The sequence below is a fragment of the Bactrocera tryoni genome, chromosome 2 (assembly GCF_016617805.1).
Source record: "Bactrocera tryoni isolate S06 chromosome 2, CSIRO_BtryS06_freeze2, whole genome shotgun sequence".
Lineage (NCBI taxonomy): Eukaryota > Metazoa > Arthropoda > Insecta > Diptera > Tephritidae > Bactrocera > Bactrocera tryoni.
This window is the reverse complement of record NC_052500.1, coordinates 32,582,701-32,601,836: the sequence shown is the minus strand read 5'-3', so window position 1 is coordinate 32,601,836 and position 19,136 is coordinate 32,582,701. Positions and strand designations below refer to the sequence as shown.

The 19,136-nt window shown below is 37.0% G+C and overlaps 2 protein-coding genes across 2 annotated transcripts; both read right to left on the bottom strand.

Moving 5' to 3' along the window:
• Positions 1-11,161: 11,161 nt before the first annotated feature.
• On the bottom strand, positions 11,162-11,987 carry LOC120769401 (seminal metalloprotease 1-like). Its single transcript, XM_040096377.1, has 2 exons — positions 11,777-11,987; positions 11,162-11,722 (listed from the first exon to the last, which is right to left on the bottom strand). The coding sequence occupies exons 1-2, from the start codon at positions 11,985-11,987 to the stop codon at positions 11,166-11,168; spliced, it is 768 nt and encodes a 255-aa protein (XP_039952311.1). The 3' UTR covers positions 11,162-11,165.
• A 5,518-nt stretch (positions 11,988-17,505) lies between these two features.
• On the bottom strand, positions 17,506-18,409 carry LOC120767753 (seminal metalloprotease 1-like). Its single transcript, XM_040093967.1, has 2 exons — positions 18,140-18,409; positions 17,506-18,071 (listed from the first exon to the last, which is right to left on the bottom strand). Exons 1-2 carry the CDS (start codon positions 18,360-18,362, stop codon positions 17,506-17,508), a joined length of 789 nt encoding a protein of 262 aa, XP_039949901.1. The 5' UTR covers positions 18,363-18,409.
• Between the last annotated feature and the right edge of the window lie 727 nt (positions 18,410-19,136).

The following is a 19,136-nucleotide window of genomic DNA, read 5'->3' as shown; positions in this document are numbered from 1 at the left end:
ATGTCAAGCCATAAATTGCCATAAATTTGATTTCAACTTCCGCTTCGACATGCTCCGAAATCGCATTCGCACTCATGGCCTCGGAGTGTCGGTGTGGCAAGCGGCAATGGCAATGGCAGTCGAGCTACGCTTTCTGCGGCTTTTATTATTTTGGTTTCTAAACTTTGTCTCAATCTGAATCGCAGTCGCACTTTTGCCTGACTTTGTGTGTTTTATGTAAAATTAAAATGTTCAAATATGTTGCGCCTGAGTTTCGCTTGGGGTAGCCCAATGGCAACGGGCGCATATTGGCTCTTGAAGTTGTTATGCAGCTTCGATGGCGCCTAAAAGTATGCTCAAAATGTTGGAGCACAGTGTGTCGCCATTTGTAAAATATTGAAGTTAATAAAATACCATTATTAATATAACAAAAATACTTAAAGTAACTAATTCTCACTCAAAGGCCATATTTTATTTTTACTCTCGAAGATATGTTGCTACAGAGTACAGTAGTTTTGTTCAACGAACTGTTGTTTGTACGAGTATCTCTGAAGAGTTTGCAAGGTCATCGCAAAAGAAACAGATTTTTTAAATATAACTGTTTTTGGTGACGCCACCTATTGGTGTGTATATGAAATAAAAAGTTTGTTCTCTTGTTGACATTTCTTAAAAATTTTAAGACAATTGGATAATCACAATCGATGTTATCGATCAAAAAGTGACAGCAGCTTTTGGTTATCGGTCGTGAAATACATTTTGAACAAAGAGCAAATATTACATTTTGTTTTAAACTTGGGAAAACTTTTACTGAAACATTTCAAATGATGAAAAAAGTTTATGGTGATCAGTGCCTATCCCGTAGTAATGTGCATGAGTGGTTTAAGCGATTCCAAGAAGGTCGTGAGGACCTCTGTGACGATCGGAAGTCGGCCGTTTTCAGAAGTCAAAAATAAAGACAATGCTGATTTGTTTTTACGATTCCGAGGGTATTGTACACCGAGAGTTCGTCCCACCTGGCCAAACGATTAATGCTGTGTTTTACCTTGATGTTATAAAGCGTCTTTTGTCACGCATTTGTCGTGCTCGACCACAATACCGTGAGGCAGGGTCCTAGCGCCAGTTGCACGATAATGCGCCGTGTCATCGGTCGACGCTTGTCAGATTTTTTGACAAAAAAACTCCATATTAACCATTAATCACTCATCCTACTCACCTGATCTGGCACCCTGTGATTTTTACCTATTTGGAAAACTTCATTTGCCCATGAAAGGACACTTGTTTCAGGACATTTCAGCTATCCAAAAGGCGACGACCGATATTCTCAAGAGCATTCCAAAAAATGACCTTAAACATTCATTTGAAATGCTAATTGACCGGGCTAAACGCTGTATCGAAGCACATGGAAACTACTTTGAATAAAAAAATATAACTTTTGAAAAATACTAATTTTTTGTTGTTTTTTAACAGTCCTGTTTCTCTTGCGACAGACCTTGTATATAGGTTTCCATATATACATCTATATATGAGCAGGATGACTTAACGAGTTGAATTGTGGGTGACTGTCTGCCCGTCCGTCTGTGCAATCGATAACTTAAGTAAAAATAACAATGCCACAAAACGTCATTAATTGAAAACCTTTAAAGAGTCATAACTGTGTTCCACAATGAGATGAAGAAACTGCTAATTGTAGTTGTTACAATGCAATTTTAAAAAAAGAGGGCATGGCCCTACCCCCTAGTAGATTTACTGTATATACCAACCAAACCATTCAAACCATATGACCCTTATTGTAAAGGAAATTTTTTTTTTCGCACCTCATGCAACAGGGTGTATAGGGGGGGCTATTAGCTGATGACCACACTTACTTCCCACATAACCGTTTTTATAAACGCCCCTTAAAGTACTATAAAAAAATTAAACAATAACCCTTTTCACCTTAATTCGGTACGTTACAGTATTTTAAATCTTTACGTCACATTGCGAAAATGCGCGAAATCGGACTGCAACCACACCTACTTCCCATATAACAGAACTTTAACGGGGTCCTGTTTTAAAATTTCTTAAAAAAAATCGATTTTTTTTATTGTACAAATCGAAGGCTTAAATTGTCTAGAATATGTTGGTAAAATGTTTTTTCGATCCATGAATTAGTTCCGCCGCAACACGACTTTGAACGGACCTATGTCCTGGGCATTGACGGACTATTTTCGAACTTTGACACGCGTTTCCTCAAAACAAGATTTTTCGAATCTGCGGGCATTCTCGTTTTTGAACCATTCAACCAATTATCTTTGCGTTTTGCCCGCCTAAAAGAAGACAAAATTTTCCGGCGCTGTAACCTAAAAAATCGCAATATTTTGATAACGAACGATTTTTTACAACAGGTCAAATTGGAAAAATCATGCAAAAGAACGATACTTTATTTTTCATAACTTTAAGGTGGGACGCCTCTACGGAATGTTGTCATTGGGATTCGTTTGATTTTCTGCTTGTAGACAACGAATTGCGACCTATATCGGGCCCGCAGATGATGTCGGTTTTCAAAACACCTTTTGCTGGAGCCACCATTTTGGACGCCATTTTTGACACCCGACACTCAAAAATTCTGATTCTTTAGATGAAACCTGAATAAACATATTGCAGAATAGCGCACATATGTAAGTCAGTTTACTTCTTCAAAAAAAATATCAAATATTAGGTACAAATCAAGCATCAATAAATATGTAGAGATTCAACTTTGCACAAATAGTGGCCTTTAGACTCCTGTTTGCGACACGATATTGGTTGAAAATTTGGCGAAAAACTCACAAAGAATCAAAACAGTATGCGACAAAGCATTATCGTTATGCAAAAACCTTGAGTTCTCGACCCATAATTCCGGCCTCTTTTGACAAATAGCGTCGCGCAAATGACGTATAAAACTCAAATAGTATTTCTTGTTGATAGTTTGGCCGGTCGGAGGGAATTCGAAGTGCACCAAATCTCGATAATCGTCGAAAACTATCAACATAACCTTAATTTTTTGACTATCATTGACCATCTGTTCCCGGGTCGTAAGCATAGATCCAAAACTTTGATTTTAGAACCAATTATGATCTTTCAAATTGGTTTTCACTGATCCTATTGATATTCCCAAGAAACCAGTTAATTGTCGATCCTCAAGCACCAATTCGTTTATTTTATTTGGCGTCATCAGTTAATGTAGTTGCGCCGTTCTGGACATGGTTTATCGTCAACACGTTCTCGACCCTCTTTGAATAAATTTTTCTAATCAAAAACATTGAGCGTTTCGGCACCAGAAGTTTAATACCGCACGCAAAGTTGAATGGAATTTCTTTGTTAATATACTTCAGAAAAACAAGCGTGCACTAAACGCTAATAACACTGGTCAACAAATTTGTAATTTTTTTTTGTCACACGAAAATTTATATCAAATTTTGAATATACTAGGGCCACCAAATAATAATATATGTATCAATGAAAAAAATGTACACATCATGTTTTCTTGTGACATCAAAACATATATTTTCGTAAAAATTACAAAATTCAGCCACACTTACAGAATTATTTCCTAATATCTAATAGATACTTATGATTTTCTTGAATATTTTGCTTCCGGTAGGTCCCTTTTAAGTCTCCAACAAGAGTCTGCTAGCATTCCTGAACTCCATTTCCCTTGATAACGCTTCTCCATTAAGGAAATTTCTTGATGGAACCTCTCACTTTGTTCGTCACTCACAGCACCCAAATTTGCCGGAAAGAGATCCAGATGAGAGTCCAGCATATGTATTTTCAAGGACATCTTACACTCCAAAGCTTGAAATGATATCATAAGTTCATTTATTAAATCTTTGTATTTTTCCGCTTTATGGCTACCTAGAAAATTTTGAACAACATTCACAAAACATTTCCAGGCGTGTTTTTCCTGATCATTCAGTGTTTCTTCAAAGCTCTTATCCTTCATCAATTGCCGTGTTTGTGGGCCTACAAATAATCCTCTTTGATTTTCGCCATGCTGAGTTTAGTGAATTTCTCTTTTAGATATAAAAATCTATTTCCATCTTTCGGACTAGAATTCTTACATTTTGATCGATTTGGAGGCATCGGCACAGGCAGTTCGACACTATGTAGGATGGGCCTCTTGGCCGAAGACAAGTTTGGATACTGGACAGTGTGTTTGGATTTGGTAGTAATACCTTTTGTTTGAGTCAAACAAAAATAACAATCACTTACAAATGTCTAGGTTCTTGTTTAGCCCAACCTAAAAGGATTTAAAGGATCTAACTAATGTAAATAAAATGTAATTCAGCAAACACAATAGTAACACAGGAAGTGACTAGCGTTGTATAAGAGTTATTCTATTTTCGCGCGGCTTTTCGAGCGGATTAACAGAGTATTTTAATTCACGTAAAAACATTGTTCTTAGATAAAATAAAAAGGTGGCACTAACTGATTTGCCTAGTTCTCATTTTTGTACATCTCTTGTTGATCTGATTCCAAAGTAAAATAGAATACAAGACGATAGTATCACCTCTGGCAGTGATATTTGAATTAATAAATGATGGCGTCGACCTTAAAAATAAAATAAAATATGTACGAGTATAACATATAATCAAGTTTAATTAGATTAGAACCAGCGGCGTAGTCGTTAATCTTTATTGATCGTAAGAAATCAGAGACGGCGCCACTGTGCCGACAGTGCTTTTACTAGAAATGAGCTACAATGAGCGCGTAAATTGCACTCACTGCAACAACAACACGGCCCTCTTCTCTGATTGTATGTACGTATATCTCTGCGAAAGGCACATATATTCATATATGAGACCCAAAGCAAAGCCATCGATGCTCTAATGCAACGCTTTTCATTTTCAGATAATTTATGTGGTGCAAATGTGCTTTGCCGCACTGCCAAACTCCTATTACTGTTGCTGCAGCAAGTCGACAAAGCAACGAAGAAAATTTCGCCACAGCCCTACAATACTGTGAAAACCATAAATTTTTGGCTGTGATAAAAAATAAATTCCAAATGGTAATTTCACTGGACAGCCATGCACATGCAGCCAACAGCTCACTTGCTCCCACACACACACACACTCACGCTCACAATTTCGCCTATATGCGAGTAATAAGGCCGACATATGTGTGAGGCTTATTGGCATCAAGTGCAAATGTGCGTAACGAAAAATATAATTTATTACTTGTGAATATTTTTCAATTGGAAAATATGGTTAAGCAGCTCTTACTTAGCATTCAGCACTCACTAGCACACATAGAAGAGTTCTGGAATAAAAATTGGCTTCTAACTAAGTTTTTGCATTGCAAAGTTGAGTGCGTTTTGCTGCAGTTTACATGTCTACCTCGGTTTTGCGGTGCCGCCACGCCTAATTCTCTCTGTGAGCTCTTGAAGAAAATATTTTCCCAAAATCTGTTTTGCTTTTAGCAGCAAGTACTGTTAATTTCCGAATATTTTCCACTGAAATTGTAAGCGTATTTATGTACAAAATAAAGTTGTCTGGAATTTCGAGCAATTATATTCCAACTGAGCAGGTTAGCACAAATTCAACGAACACAACACACCTCGTATTGTAAAGTAAGAAATGCTTTTGGAAATCTTATAGTTTTTATGGCAAATATAACAGGAATTTTAAGGAAAGTCACATGTTTTTGATAAAATTCGATTTTATAATTGAACTCTGTAGAGGCCATTGCAATTTGTAGTAATATTATATTTTACCTGAGTCTCTCTGTTCTGTTCATTGTCACTATATTTTTACTGACGAGCTATGTATGGAAGTGTGACAACAGGAGCTGTACATAGTACGAAATTTCTTCAAACCCCTTTATTTAAAGAGTCAGAATTAGTGTTACTCAATTTACTCTAACATAAAAGTAAAGAAATGTAAACAAGCTTCTTTTGGAAGCCGGACCCGCACTGTTAAACCATCGGGGCTATAATTGCTTCGCTCTATTATGTGCTCTCTTAACAGACCTGTGCTCCTGATGAAGTTCATCTATGCAAAAATATTTATATGTACAACTTTCAATAGTTGCGAATCTCTTCCTATACAAAGCATTGCATTAGCATCAACCAAAAGTCAACCAAACTCTATAGAGTCGTTTTCTTCATGCATTTCCATATACAGTTCAAAAATGGAAGAAATCGGATAATAACCACGCCCACCTCCCATACAAAGGTTATGTTGAAAATCACTAAAAGTGCGTTAACCGACTAACAAAAAACGTCAGAAACACTAAATTTTACGAAAGAAATTGCAGAAAGCTGCACCCAAGGTTTTTTTAAAAATTGAAAATGGGCGTGGCCTCGCCAACTTATGGACCAAAAACCATATCTCAGGAACTACTAGACCGATTTCAATGAAATTCGGTATATAATATTTTCTTAACACCCTGATGACATGTACGAAATATGGGTGAAATCGGTTAACAACCACGCCCTCTTCGAATATAACGCTATTTTGTATTCCATCTGATGCCTTTTCTGTATAATACGAGTATATATGTACTTTAGGAACCAATGATGATAGCGGAATAAAACTTTACAAAAATACGGTATTTGAAAAATATGTAAATGACATATAATGAAATATCGATTATCACTTTATCATGCGAGAGTATAAAATGTTCGGTGACACCCGAACTTAGCCCTTCCTTACTTGTTTCGCAATAATACGGTTGTTGTACGTGCTGTGTGGCATTTAGCCTTGCCATCTTGGAACTAAGTATTTTCAAGATCAACTTCTTCCCATTGCCGCCATAAGAAGTTGGTTATCATAGATCTTTTACCGCTTTTCATTGACAGTAACGGTGCCACCAGCTGCATTTCGAAGGAATTACGGACCGATGATTGCACTAGGCCAAAAGCCACAACAAACTGTCAAATTAGGTGGTTGTTCATGATAAATTGTGGATTTTCTTCGCACCAAAATCGGCAGTTTTTTATATTTACCGCGCCACTCAGATGAAAGTGAGCCTCAACGGAGAAGATGGTTCTCTTAAAAAAATCATTATCGTTTTTTGTTGCTCTAAGGCAAAATCAGCAAATTGACCAATATCTTCAGTCCAGTTTTTTTTTTTTTTTTTTTTGTAGGGGGAATCTTCCAAAGATACTGCCATTAGGTGAGCCTGGTAGCATGCACGATTCATATTATCCGGTAAAGTACACCTCATTCGCGACCACGTCCAGACAGTATTAAATAACTATACTGGACTTGCGAAAAAGTATGCCTATGTACTAAAGTCTTAACTCCGACTGCTGCAGCTTACATTTGGAATAGCGAAACCACCGTTAAGCACTACTTCGCAAGGCCAAGATGGGTGATAAATGTCTCTTCAGATCCTACCTCCTGGGTTATTCATGTGGTCTTCTCCGGTGCCTCTCTTCCATTCTAAGTTCTGGGAGCGCTATTGCGGCACACTCTTTCATTTTACTCCAAACCAGCTCTAATCGCAGAATGTGAATCGGGCGTCATCATTTCCCTTGTTAGCTTTTCTATGGCGTTTCTTTGCTCTACATACCTCGAGCAGGAGAAAAAGGTTCTAGTGTGATCTTTTTCTGCATTTCATTGCTTTTGCCACTCATCGAGACTTGTCTTTCTTTCCTTTTTGCGCTCTTCGGGCGGTTGGTCGTCTATTCATGGATTTCGTTTTCAGAGGCCATTATATTGGCATAAGACCAGATATAATAGCAATCGTTTCGTGCGACACCGTTCTAAACGCACAGGCAACTGCGAGACAACTGCGAAGTATTTCTTATCGCCATGCCTCCATCGGGTGCCCTTTATGGCTTTGGCCGCAATGCCTTTCACTTTTCTAACTGCGTCTAATGTGGACCGATGTCTTCTCTTTTTCTACTTGACATTCTTGACGTGTGCAAATCAATATTTCCAATATTTTGGCCAACATGTCGATCATGCAGAGTGGACGATACGCACTCGGCTCTCCCGCCGGTTTGTTTGGCTTTTGGAGAAGAGCCAGCCGATGTTGCTTCCGAAATTTCAGGAATAGTCAGCTAGAGCGCCCAAGTTCGATAGAACAGTTCACTCCGTTTGTAGCAGCTGCTTTCGTTGTGAGTGTATCTGAACGTACCGAAAGGTACGACTCGCGCACATACCTCCTCATCAGCAACGACACCCAAGCGGTCTATTAAAGCGTTATCACAGTGGAACATCCCACACCTCCTGCCAAATTGTTGGAATAGATCATCCAATTGGCCGCCGGATGGAACAATGTTCCCGTAACGGTCCTGAGTCAACCGATGTGGTGCTGCGCCGAATCGATTCGTGGGTTAAAAGTTCGCTGAACGACAGTTGGTCTGCTCAGTATCGCAGTCCTTAGCACAGGGACAGTCACCAGCACCTTTTTGGGAACTTTCATCATCAGTTCTTAAGTGAGAACAATTTTATACGGATGCAAGCCCAAATCCTTTCTCAAAATCCGTCCTTATTGTTGAGATCGGTCTTCAGCAACACTTGCGTGAACGGTGGCAATATTTTCATTACTTCTAACGGTTCTTTATTTTATTGGCACTTGAACATTATGCAAAGAAAATGTACGCTCGAAATGTTCAACAACTCGAGGAAAAGTAAGGACGACTATTACGACCATAAAATGGCAAAAGTGCAAGAAAAGTTGCAATTGGAGAACGATTATTTCGATAACAAAGTTGAATAATTTGTAAAAGTTGGTCTTATATCTTTCCACAGTGAAATTGTAAACATTACTGAACACAAAGAAAATAAAATTACTACCCAGCTTACCCTAAACATCGGACACCAACATTCCTATGATCCGACCGCGTCGAAACCGGACGTTTCCTGGACTTACCGTTAGATGACCTCGATGACAATTTATTTGAACCTTTCCATCCTAACAGAACGATGTAATAGTTACAACAACAACAAAACAATGTTACAGATCATGATTAAAAATGGCCGAAACGACATTTAGAAGTTACATCTTCCCTTTTAGAAAACCCGGTACTAGATGCTTTTCGCAGCTTTATACTATATATGGTTTATAGTGTATTTCTTTCCCTTTATTGGCCACTAAACCAATATACTTACATCATTTAGGCCCACAATCATTTTACAGGCATAAAGTGCTGTGGCTTCGTGCTTTACCCTAGCATTTAAATTTGGTCTCCAGAAAAGCTTCCTGTCTAAAATTAACCCCAAGCAGCATACTTTTTCTGCTACTGATAACCTCTGTCTTGCTAGCATTTATGTTTAGCCCGCACGAGCCCATCAATTTATGCCGTTTTATATTGTTTGCAAATAGTTAGCGAATGTATTTGAGAATTTACCTATAACCGAAATACAACTCAGTATACTTGGCTTGACTGACCATCGATCGAGGTGGCCTACGAATCAAAACTACTTAACTCAGAAATTTTAATAAAAGGTGATTGCATTTCGCCAAGGGGAATTCAATTTAATATGCATTAACAATCAATTTTGAGAGAACTCTATAATAAAATCTTCATAATATGGTCCACGCTCTTTAAATATGTGCTCAATGCCACCGAACCGTGAGTGCAAAGCGAATGGCTGAATGGCAAGGCCGAGCTGGCGTAAATACTTTGCAAAAATCATTTCGTTTCCGTTTGCTCCTGAACTTTGCCCAACATTATGTGAGTACGCGCATTTGCAATGCTTTCCTGTGCTTGCGTATTCAAGAGTTTGCATACACTTTGCAAAAATATCTTCCAGCGCTCTTGCTTTCGGATACATCAGTACGTAAGTATGTTTACGCAGGCTTTATGGGTTGGCTTAAATTAATGGATTTTTAATTGCTATCACTTGTTCATTTTCAGCTCACACAATCCTCGTCTTCGCTTTCATTTCATATACTTAATGAGCTTACGCGGACAACTTAATCAGCTTCGTATGGTCAGCGCATCAGAATTTCTCTCTTAATGGTCCCTGCTTTGGCACTCTCAACAAAGTTAAAACAACTTGTGACCTTGTGTTCTTTTAAAAATATGCCACCGAATTGTTTTACTTGTGGGATTCAAGTAATATGTGCGAGAAGTGCATATTTGAAAAAGCTTAAAATTATGCGAAAATTCTTAGCCGTTCAACGAAAGATGGAGCTGTAAAATCACTTTTCATGTAAAAAGAAGTATAAGGACTAAGTATAGCCGCTATATACGACAGATTAAGAGCAAGGGAGAGTAAGAAAACACAACACATCCCTTTCAATTGTACAAGCCTTACAAATTTATTCTGTAAAAAGAGTTGGAACGAGACTGCCATGATAGGTTGGGTTAAGTTAATCTGGTAGGCCAACAAGCCAAGCATAGACCAGTTTTGGTCCTTTTCAATACCAAATGGAGTTCAGTTGCTAGGTTTAAGAGGAGTAGTTATCCATTCGGATGCCGGCGCTTGACACGACTCTGCGGTTCACTATCGATACCTCCTCCCGTGTATCATACCATGGGGACCCCAGATGCTTTGGACATATCCTGCAATCTTCTCGATCTGTCAGGCCCTTCCTGCGGGCAGTGACCACTTAGTATTCCCATCATGTTCCTACAGTCTCTTCTATCGAGTGCCTTTGCACATAACATTTGCAGTTTTGCACCCAATTAGCTCATTCCATTGGGTTTTGATTTTCTTTAACATGCTTCTGCCGAGATCGTCGTATAGACGATTCTTGGATTTCCCAATGTTGATCACGTTTTCGGATGTTAACCGTACACCATTATTGGCAATTTCGTCCACTATTTCATTGCTCACGATGCCTTTGTGGCCTGGCACTCAGTAGAAGTGAAGTTCCTTGCTTTTGGCAATACTTTCCACTTCCGCCTTGCTTCCCAAGACACTTCTGCCCGATATGCGATACGAGGTTATTGTTTTGATTGCTTGGCTGTCTTCACGCACCAACTCCAAAGTTCATTTTCTAGCCATCCGTATAGATTTTTAGAGTGTTGCGCATAGCTAACATACCTTTACGCCAGCCATCTTTTTCTATGTTTACTTTGAATCTCGTTCTAGAACCTGGATGTTTTTGAACTACCATGCTATATTTCTGGATAATTTTTTACATTCAAATTAGAGATCTAGATTTTAAAATTGAAATTCCTACAGAAGCTTTTAACTAAAAGGTTTGGAACATATCGGTTTCATCTAGATATATAGTTATATATTATACGGATGTTCCAATTCTCATTCCTTCACTTGTAACTCAGGGCATTTATACATTTTGTTCAACTTGATTAAATCAACTGTACTTAAAACCTTGCGCTGACCCATTAAACCCTCCGGTATTTCTTGCAACGGCACTATAGTTTTTGCACCATTTGCCGAGAAGGCATGCGGCGAATAATGCATAATACTACCGTAGTCATATTTTTCACCGAAGTCTTCAACAAAGTCCTTGGAGTATTTTGTAAAGTCATGCACAAAGTTTGGCTCAACATTCTCATAGGCTATCCGAATATAGTCGTCCCGATCGTAAGTGCTCTGCATGTGATAGAAACCGAGTGCATGCAGCAATTCATGAATTATTTTACCGGTTCGATAGCAGCCCGTATTTAAGGCATGCTTCTGTAAATTTAATACAGAAATGTCCTCCACAAAACCAACAGTTGAATAACAGCCACCAGGATTTCCCGTTATATTGACAAAATACGGCTGGTCTTCGTCCGCTTCTTTGAAACGTATGCACGAACCTTCTTCAACAATGTTCATCGCTTTTCGTATGAAATCCTTTCGTACATCATCTGAATACAAACAGTGTTCATTATTCAATCAAAAAATAAACTGACTTGATATACCAAATCCTTCCCAAAACTTGTAGTAGACAATACCGTCTGGCCAATATTGAGTTGCATTGCTCATACAATTTCGGCTTTTCGGTCTCAAGACGATATCGCCTTCGAAGAAGCCTGGAGTCTGCTCAGGATCTTCTTCCCACTGTGCAACTGTTGGCAGAATATGGCTTCCACTAATCATCGCAAGCAGCGCCAGAATCAGAAATGTACTCATTTCACTTAATCAATATTTAAAATTTTCCAATATAGAGAAATGCAGGCTCGTATAGAGCTCAATGGATCAAAACTATATAAGCCAAAGTCCACATTTGCAGTGCTTTTTATACAAAATAAGTTTAGTCACTGATTTACTATTAAAAGTGGCTAAGTCCGAATTTCTTCAACTATATCTTTTGTCATAGATTTTAATATATGATCTTCAATTTTGAAACCAATAACAGAAACACTTTCCCTGCGAACTAGAACACCTAATGCGCAATAAACGCTTTTTGATCTTTGTAATGAGCTATCTCATATAGTCCCTAATTTTCTCATACGTTTTTTTAGAAAATTTGACTTTGGAGGTTTTTGAAATCTACCCACGGAAAATCAGCACACATTAGTTCCATTTCGAATTGCATGTGCCAACAAAATTTTCGTATGCCATATTAGCGATTTATAGATTTTCACAGCGAAAAGCATATCTTTAAATTAGTTACACTGTTCAATAGCATTTTTAAGCTTGGCTTAGCTTGTAAATACCTTATTCTTATTGCTTTCTTACCTTGAAATAAAAATAACAATAAAAAATTCTGCACTTTTATGTATAAAAATTGAAATATTTCACATTCTTCTTGGCCTTGTTCGAATAAGCTCCGATAATATCTTTGAATTTATCTAAATGAGAATATAATATGTACATCTTTAGAGACATTCTACATCCTTGCCATGGATACATTCATATTAATGTCAGTGATGAGCTCGTCATAATTATCAGCTCTATGGTATCCCAGAAAAGCAAGCACTACCGCATTAAAACTGTTCAAGGCTTTCATTCTTAGTGCTAAGTAACTTCAGAAAAATATCGCAAGGTATAATTTTTTTTGTTTGAGGACTTATGATTGCAGCTTTCACTTATTTTCACTTCTGAAAGTTTTGGAAAAAATGATCCACATGATTCCCTCCAAATTCTCGGCACTGCAAACTTCCTTCATTTTGTTTCACATCGGTACCCTACAATAAAACGTCACATATTAACTCTAATTAATGTTAACAGTAATTAAAAATTGTTATAATAAGTAAGCAAGGGCTAAGTTCGGGTGCAATCGGACAGTTTATACTCCTGCAACTTGCAAAAATCAAAGCAAAGGAAATACTTTAAAGTATAACACCAATCGTATAGGGTAAAGTTTGCCGGTTGTTCAAAAATCTTGATATTAGTTTTATAGCGGCTAGGCCAAATTTTCGACCAATCTATTTTAGGCACAAAGATACACTGCTATGAATAAAACACACTCTCCTATTTTCATTGGGATAACTCACATATTGACCGATATATGCGGTACAAAGATAACCCGAAGTTCGAAAATCTTTATATTAAGTACATAGATATATGTGGGCTAAGGGAAGTTTTGGTCCGATTCATACCATTTTCGACATACATTCATACCATTATAAGTAAGAGAAAGATTATCCCTTCATTTTAGTTATACATATCACACATTGACCGACATTTTCGATCAAAAGTCAACTATAGGTACCGGGGTCTAAATAATCAGTACCTAGGGGCTTGAACAGTATTTATTGGATTTAGACAATTTTTGTTCATAAGGTGGCATATACTATTCGTGCAAACTTTTATCACGTTATATTAATTGCTTCTTTATTTGTGTACTGGAAACTGAACAAATCAAGTGGAAGTTAAAATTGTGCTATATGGGAAGTAGACGTTGTTGCTATCCGTTTTTGTCCATTTTCACAATATGAAATAAAAATGTAAGAAGAATGCCACGTACTAAAAATTTGTCGAAACCGGTCAGTCCGGTCACGAGATATGGAGTTTCACCAAAAAGTGGGCGGTGCCACAACCATCGTTCAATTTTCACAATGAGCTCCTATAAAGCTCTTTCATATCATCTAAGTGGTAATATTTGAGGTTTTGGCGTTCTTAGTTATTGATTTATTGCGCTTTTAGTAGATTTTAGATTTTAACAGTACCGTTATATGTGGAGTGAACGGGGTTATCCTTCGAGTTCATACATTTCCACACTGTTGGTAGAAGGTCTCATAAGATTTGTACTCAGCAATTTTGGTTGTTGTAATTTAAGTTCGGAGATATTTATATTAAACTTTTTAAAGGTCGGGGCCACACCCACTTTTTCTAAAATCTTACCTTCAAGTTACAATATTTCTAATTGCGTAAGTACTAAATTTGCTGAACATGCTCCTCTCAAGCGTGCTATGCGTGAGTTTAACTCGATTTCCGATAAAGTTCTTCTTGATTTTTCTCACTCTGGGGTATCTTTCATTAATACCCTCAATTCTGTTTTTTAGTTTAAGTTATCTACTTGTGTAATTGAAATCTAATTATTTTAGAATTCAAATTTAAATCCTAATTCTCCATTAGTCTGTAAGAATTAATGTTCCTAGACTTAATTAAATAAATAAATGCAAGCAACTATAAAAATATAAACGAGACTTTCTATTTGTCTCTTTTAGATTAGCTCCGTCTGGAAGGAATATTATAATATAACCACATTTTTTACTCTCGGAAATTCTGAGCACCAAAGGCGGTGCAGCAATTTTAGGAGCTACTTCAGAACCAAGCAGGGACAATCATATACTATGTTACAGCCAATAAAAACAGGAGTACCCCAAGGAAGCGTCCTGTGGCCACTCATACATTTTGTTTACCAGCGACATGCCTACGCCGACAAACAGCACAATCGCCACATTTGCAGATGATACCTGCATCATTACTACTGGTAAAAATGTAGTAGAGTCGTCGAACAGAATGCAGTCTTCAATGAACCTAATTGTGGAATGGACACAAAAATGGAATATTACTCTCAACGAGTTGAAGTCAATACATATAAACTTCACTAACAAAACTGATACGTATATCCCCTTATATATTGGGAATGAAGTAATTTCGTACTCCACCTCGGCGAAATATCTTGGTTTAACGCTGGATTCAAAGTTAAAGTGGAAGGGGCATATACAAAGAAAAGTTGCAGAACTAAAACTAAAATACAACAAAAAAAATTGGTTAATCGGCAAGAAATCACCTCTAACAACCTCAAATAAAATTTTAGTCTACAATCAAACGTTAAAGCCCATTTGGACATACGGAATTCAGCTATCAGCGCTGCACCGTTATACATCGAAATGGTGCAAAGATTCCAAAATAAAGTCCTGTGAAAAATTGTAAATGCCCCGTGGTACATACGGAACTCAGATCTACATCGTGATCTTCACATAAAAATGGTTCGGGAAGTCATTCGCGAAATGGCATCGAAACATGCCACAAGGTTGCAAAACCACATAAACGCTGAAGCCCGACAACTAGGAGAGGCCAGAAATAGCAGGCGCAGATTGAAAAGAACAAAGTTCCATGCCCTTCTAAGCAAATAACAAATATTATAATATTTAGTGTTAATAAAAAGTCTAGTTTTGAAAAGGCTCTTAATAGAGCTTTTATTGTTTTACCGTATATGTTATGCAAAATATGCTTGTTAGTACATTTGTCACTAGTTGCAATTCGAATGAAATGTAAAACCATATCTTGTTACGTTTCAATAAAACAAAAAAAAAACAGCATACACTTGTACAAGCATACAATACTATATATAAAATGTTACAAGTGTATCCAAATTCATAATTAGTTATACCCTGAACAGGGTATCTTAAGTATGTCACGAAGTTTGTAACACCCAGAAGGAAGCGTCGGAGACCCTATAAAGTATATATATAAATGATCAGTATGTTGAGCTGAACCGATTTAGCCATGTCCGTCTGTCTGTCTGTATATATACGAACTAGTCCCTCAGTTTTTAAGATATCGTTTTGAAATTTTGCACACGTCATTTTCTCTTAAAGAAGCTGCTCATTTGTCGGAACGGCCTATATCGGACCACTATAACATATAGCTGCCATACAAACTGAATGATTGGAATCGAATTCTTGTATGGAAAACTTTCACATTTGACAATGTATCTTCCCAAAAGTTGTCACAGGTTATTTTCTAAGGCAGCAATGTAATCTCCGAAAAAATTTTTCAGATCGGGTTAATATAGCATATAGCTTCCATATAAACGAAACACATAGCTACCAAAAGAAATGCATCTGTGAAGGGTATATTAGCTTCGGTGCAGCCGAAGTTAATGTTTTTTCTTGTTTTATGAAAAGTTTTTCATCGAATATTAAGGAATATGAATTAACTTATTTTAACGGACTTAGACTCACTTGGATTCGTTACTATACCCTGCTTTGTGTTAACCATATTTATAACACTAAATCCTTATATGCCTCAAACGGTACGATGCCTTGAAAATTTAATATCCGATTTCGACAATTAGACATGGGATATCATATCTTGAAAACATTTTATTGCAAAGTTTTATATTAATAACTCCACTGGTGTTTGATTTGTACATATATTCGAAAGTCATATAATCAAAGGGAATTGAAAATTTTATTCCATGGAAAGTGGGGCGTTTCGCGCATTTTCTCCCCATAACATGAGAGTATTAGGATAATTTGTGGTGGCTTACCTATTGCAAGTTTTTATACCGATTTTAATGAACCCTTTAAGCATCAGCTCGACTATACAATTGAATTGTATGAGCTTTAATGGCTTATAAGATATTTGTATGAACCTTATTTGGGGCACACTTTTTAAAGAAGTTTTAAATATAGATGCCGCTCCGTACTTAGATAACCTATACCAAATTACAATTTTATATCTTAGTTTGCGGCTTCATTAAAGCAAATTATGGTTTCTCGCTATATGACATTTTGTGAGCGTGGCAATGTGCCACATACGCCTCGTAATTGTATTTCGTTCTTGCATGCCACAATGCAGTGGTAGACCCTGCTTTCCTCAGGTTTGAAGAAATTAGCTTTTGGTAAAAATTTCGGTTAGGACATTTGTCCTGCTGAATTGTATGCTAATTGTAAATCTAAATCATTTAAAAGAAATATAAAAATCTAGTTAATAGTTACACCTTTACAGGTATAGTAAAATATGAAGAGTGGCGGAACGGAGTCTTCAGCGGCGAAAAAAATTATATTTATGGTTATAAGAAGTATTGTCGCCATACATAAAACTGACCGGCTTTCCGCTGACTACACGGCTAAATTTGTGGGCTACCTTTTGTTATGAACTCCAAAGTGCTAAATATCGAGAGAAATGAATGCACTATATATTTAGACTTGCTCGATATTGAATTGATAGAATTTACAGATAATTGAACTTTTTAGCAAGATAATGTCCGAACCACAAACGAAGCCGAAAAAATTCTCATTTTAAGAATGCCAACAATATGTCCAGATTTAAATCTTATCGATGATCTGTGGTCAATATTACCAATTAGAGTTTTTTAATATGGATAGTTTCTAGCATTTTTGCAGAACTCTTACTTTCACATATGGCAAACATTTTTATTGAATTTCTGAGTAAATGTTACTGACATCGATAAAGAAAATTGCAAAAGAACTGTTATATCTATTATGTATAACACAGTATTTTGAAATCACTCATGTGTATACTTTTTCTTTTTCTTACTGCAGCCATACATTTTATTCAACTTTTTTTTATCAGATTCGCTAATACTATTGCGCTGCCCCAATACACCCTTCGATAATTTCTGCAATGGCACTAAAGTCTCTTCACCATTTATCGAAAATGCACGAGACGAATAGTGCATTATACTACCATAATCGTAGGCTTGACCAAAATTAGAAGACATTCTTCTGGGGTATTTTTTAAAGTTATGCTCATGGCCCTTTTTAATATTTTTCCGAACAACTCGAACATATTTACTACGATTATAAGCATTCTGCATGTGATAGAAGCCGAGAGAGTGTAACAATTCATGTACAATAGTGCCAGGGCGGTAGCAACCCTCACCGATTGGGTTAGGTTTTAGATTTAATGTTTGAACCTTGTTCCAAAAACCGACAGTTGAGTAACAACCGCGACTCATGGCCGTTATGTTGATGAAATATGGCTGGTCATCGTCGGCCTGTATAAAACGGATGCAGGAAGCTTCTTCAATGGTTTTCATGGCACCTCTAATAAATAGTTCTTGTTGTACCTCTGGATAAAAACGGTAAAATATTGAGTCGAAAAAATTAAATAAATGAAAATAGGATGAGATTATTTACCAAAAGATCCTTCGGAAAACTTAAAATAGACAATACCACGGGGCCAATGGTGTTCCTCACTGCGCAAACAATAACGCGACGAGAGTCTCAATACGATATCGCCTTCGAATAAGCCCGGGTTTTCTTCAGGATCTTGTTCCGTCGAGTTGATGTCCGAGTTTGCTGGTAAAGATCGACTTGTACTAAACACGGATAGCAGCACGAAATTCAGAAATGTCTTCATTGTTGCTTTTTAAAATGCTTGAACAAGTTTAATCCGTTTAGTAATGTTCCCCAGTACTCAACTCGAACTACTGCAGTGAGCGGCCACTTTTAGGTTGCTTTTTATACAAATTGAGCCGATGCAATTACGTAAGTGTAGTGTTAAAAGAAACCAAATATATTTGCAATAAACTAGAACTCTCAGCATCGGTTACAAATACATATACTTTTCTATATACTATATATTTACCACCTGCTTTCAAATTGCTAATATTTGTTTAACTTCTGCTTCGGAGTGTATTTGAGATCATTCGCAGTTGTTTTGGTTGGCTTAAGGTTAGGTTTACATGTGTATTCTAAAGGCATTTACGATTATTGAAGTATTTTCCGATTATTCTAATTATTTATTTATTCTCAGGCTAACATATGTTGAATAACTAATTATACTTTCGTCTGTTAAAATTTCGTGCCAATTCATGTTACGTAGGCCCAACTGCCATGACAACGACATAGAGTTCTCTATTCTGGTTTTTCCGTTGTGTGTTTTCTTAAGTCCGAGCAGCCAGAGACATTAGTATTTGAATCTTGATCCGAAAACCCACAGACGAACTCCGGTCAAGAGACTTGATCCTTATACCGAGGAAATGTGAATTGTCATCGTCGGCTTCTACAAACCTTATCCATGAAACATCTTCTATGGTTTTCATGGCACCTTTAAAAAAATTTTTGCGTTTAATCTGAATAGTTTGTGAGGTCCCACGCACAAATAAACGAGCTCAGTTCCGGGAAAATCCTT

What these genes read in the sequence shown, in the direction of transcription:
- LOC120767753 (XM_040093967.1), bottom strand. Translation starts at nt 18,362, where the DNA reads ATGAAGACATTTCTGAATTTCGTGCTGCTATCCGTGTTTAGTACAAGT. An exon ending in GTTTTCCGAAGGATCTTTTG is followed by an intron (nt 18,072 to 18,139) that starts GTAAATAATCTC and finishes GTTTTTATCCAG; the next exon opens with AGGTACAACAAGAACTATTT.
- LOC120769401 (XM_040096377.1), bottom strand. Translation starts at nt 11,987, where the DNA reads ATGAGTACATTTCTGATTCTGGCGCTGCTTGCGATGATTAGTGGAAGC. An exon ending in CAAGTTTTGGGAAGGATTTG is followed by an intron (nt 11,723 to 11,776) that starts GTATATCAAGTC and finishes GTTTGTATTCAG; the next exon opens with ATGATGTACGAAAGGATTTC.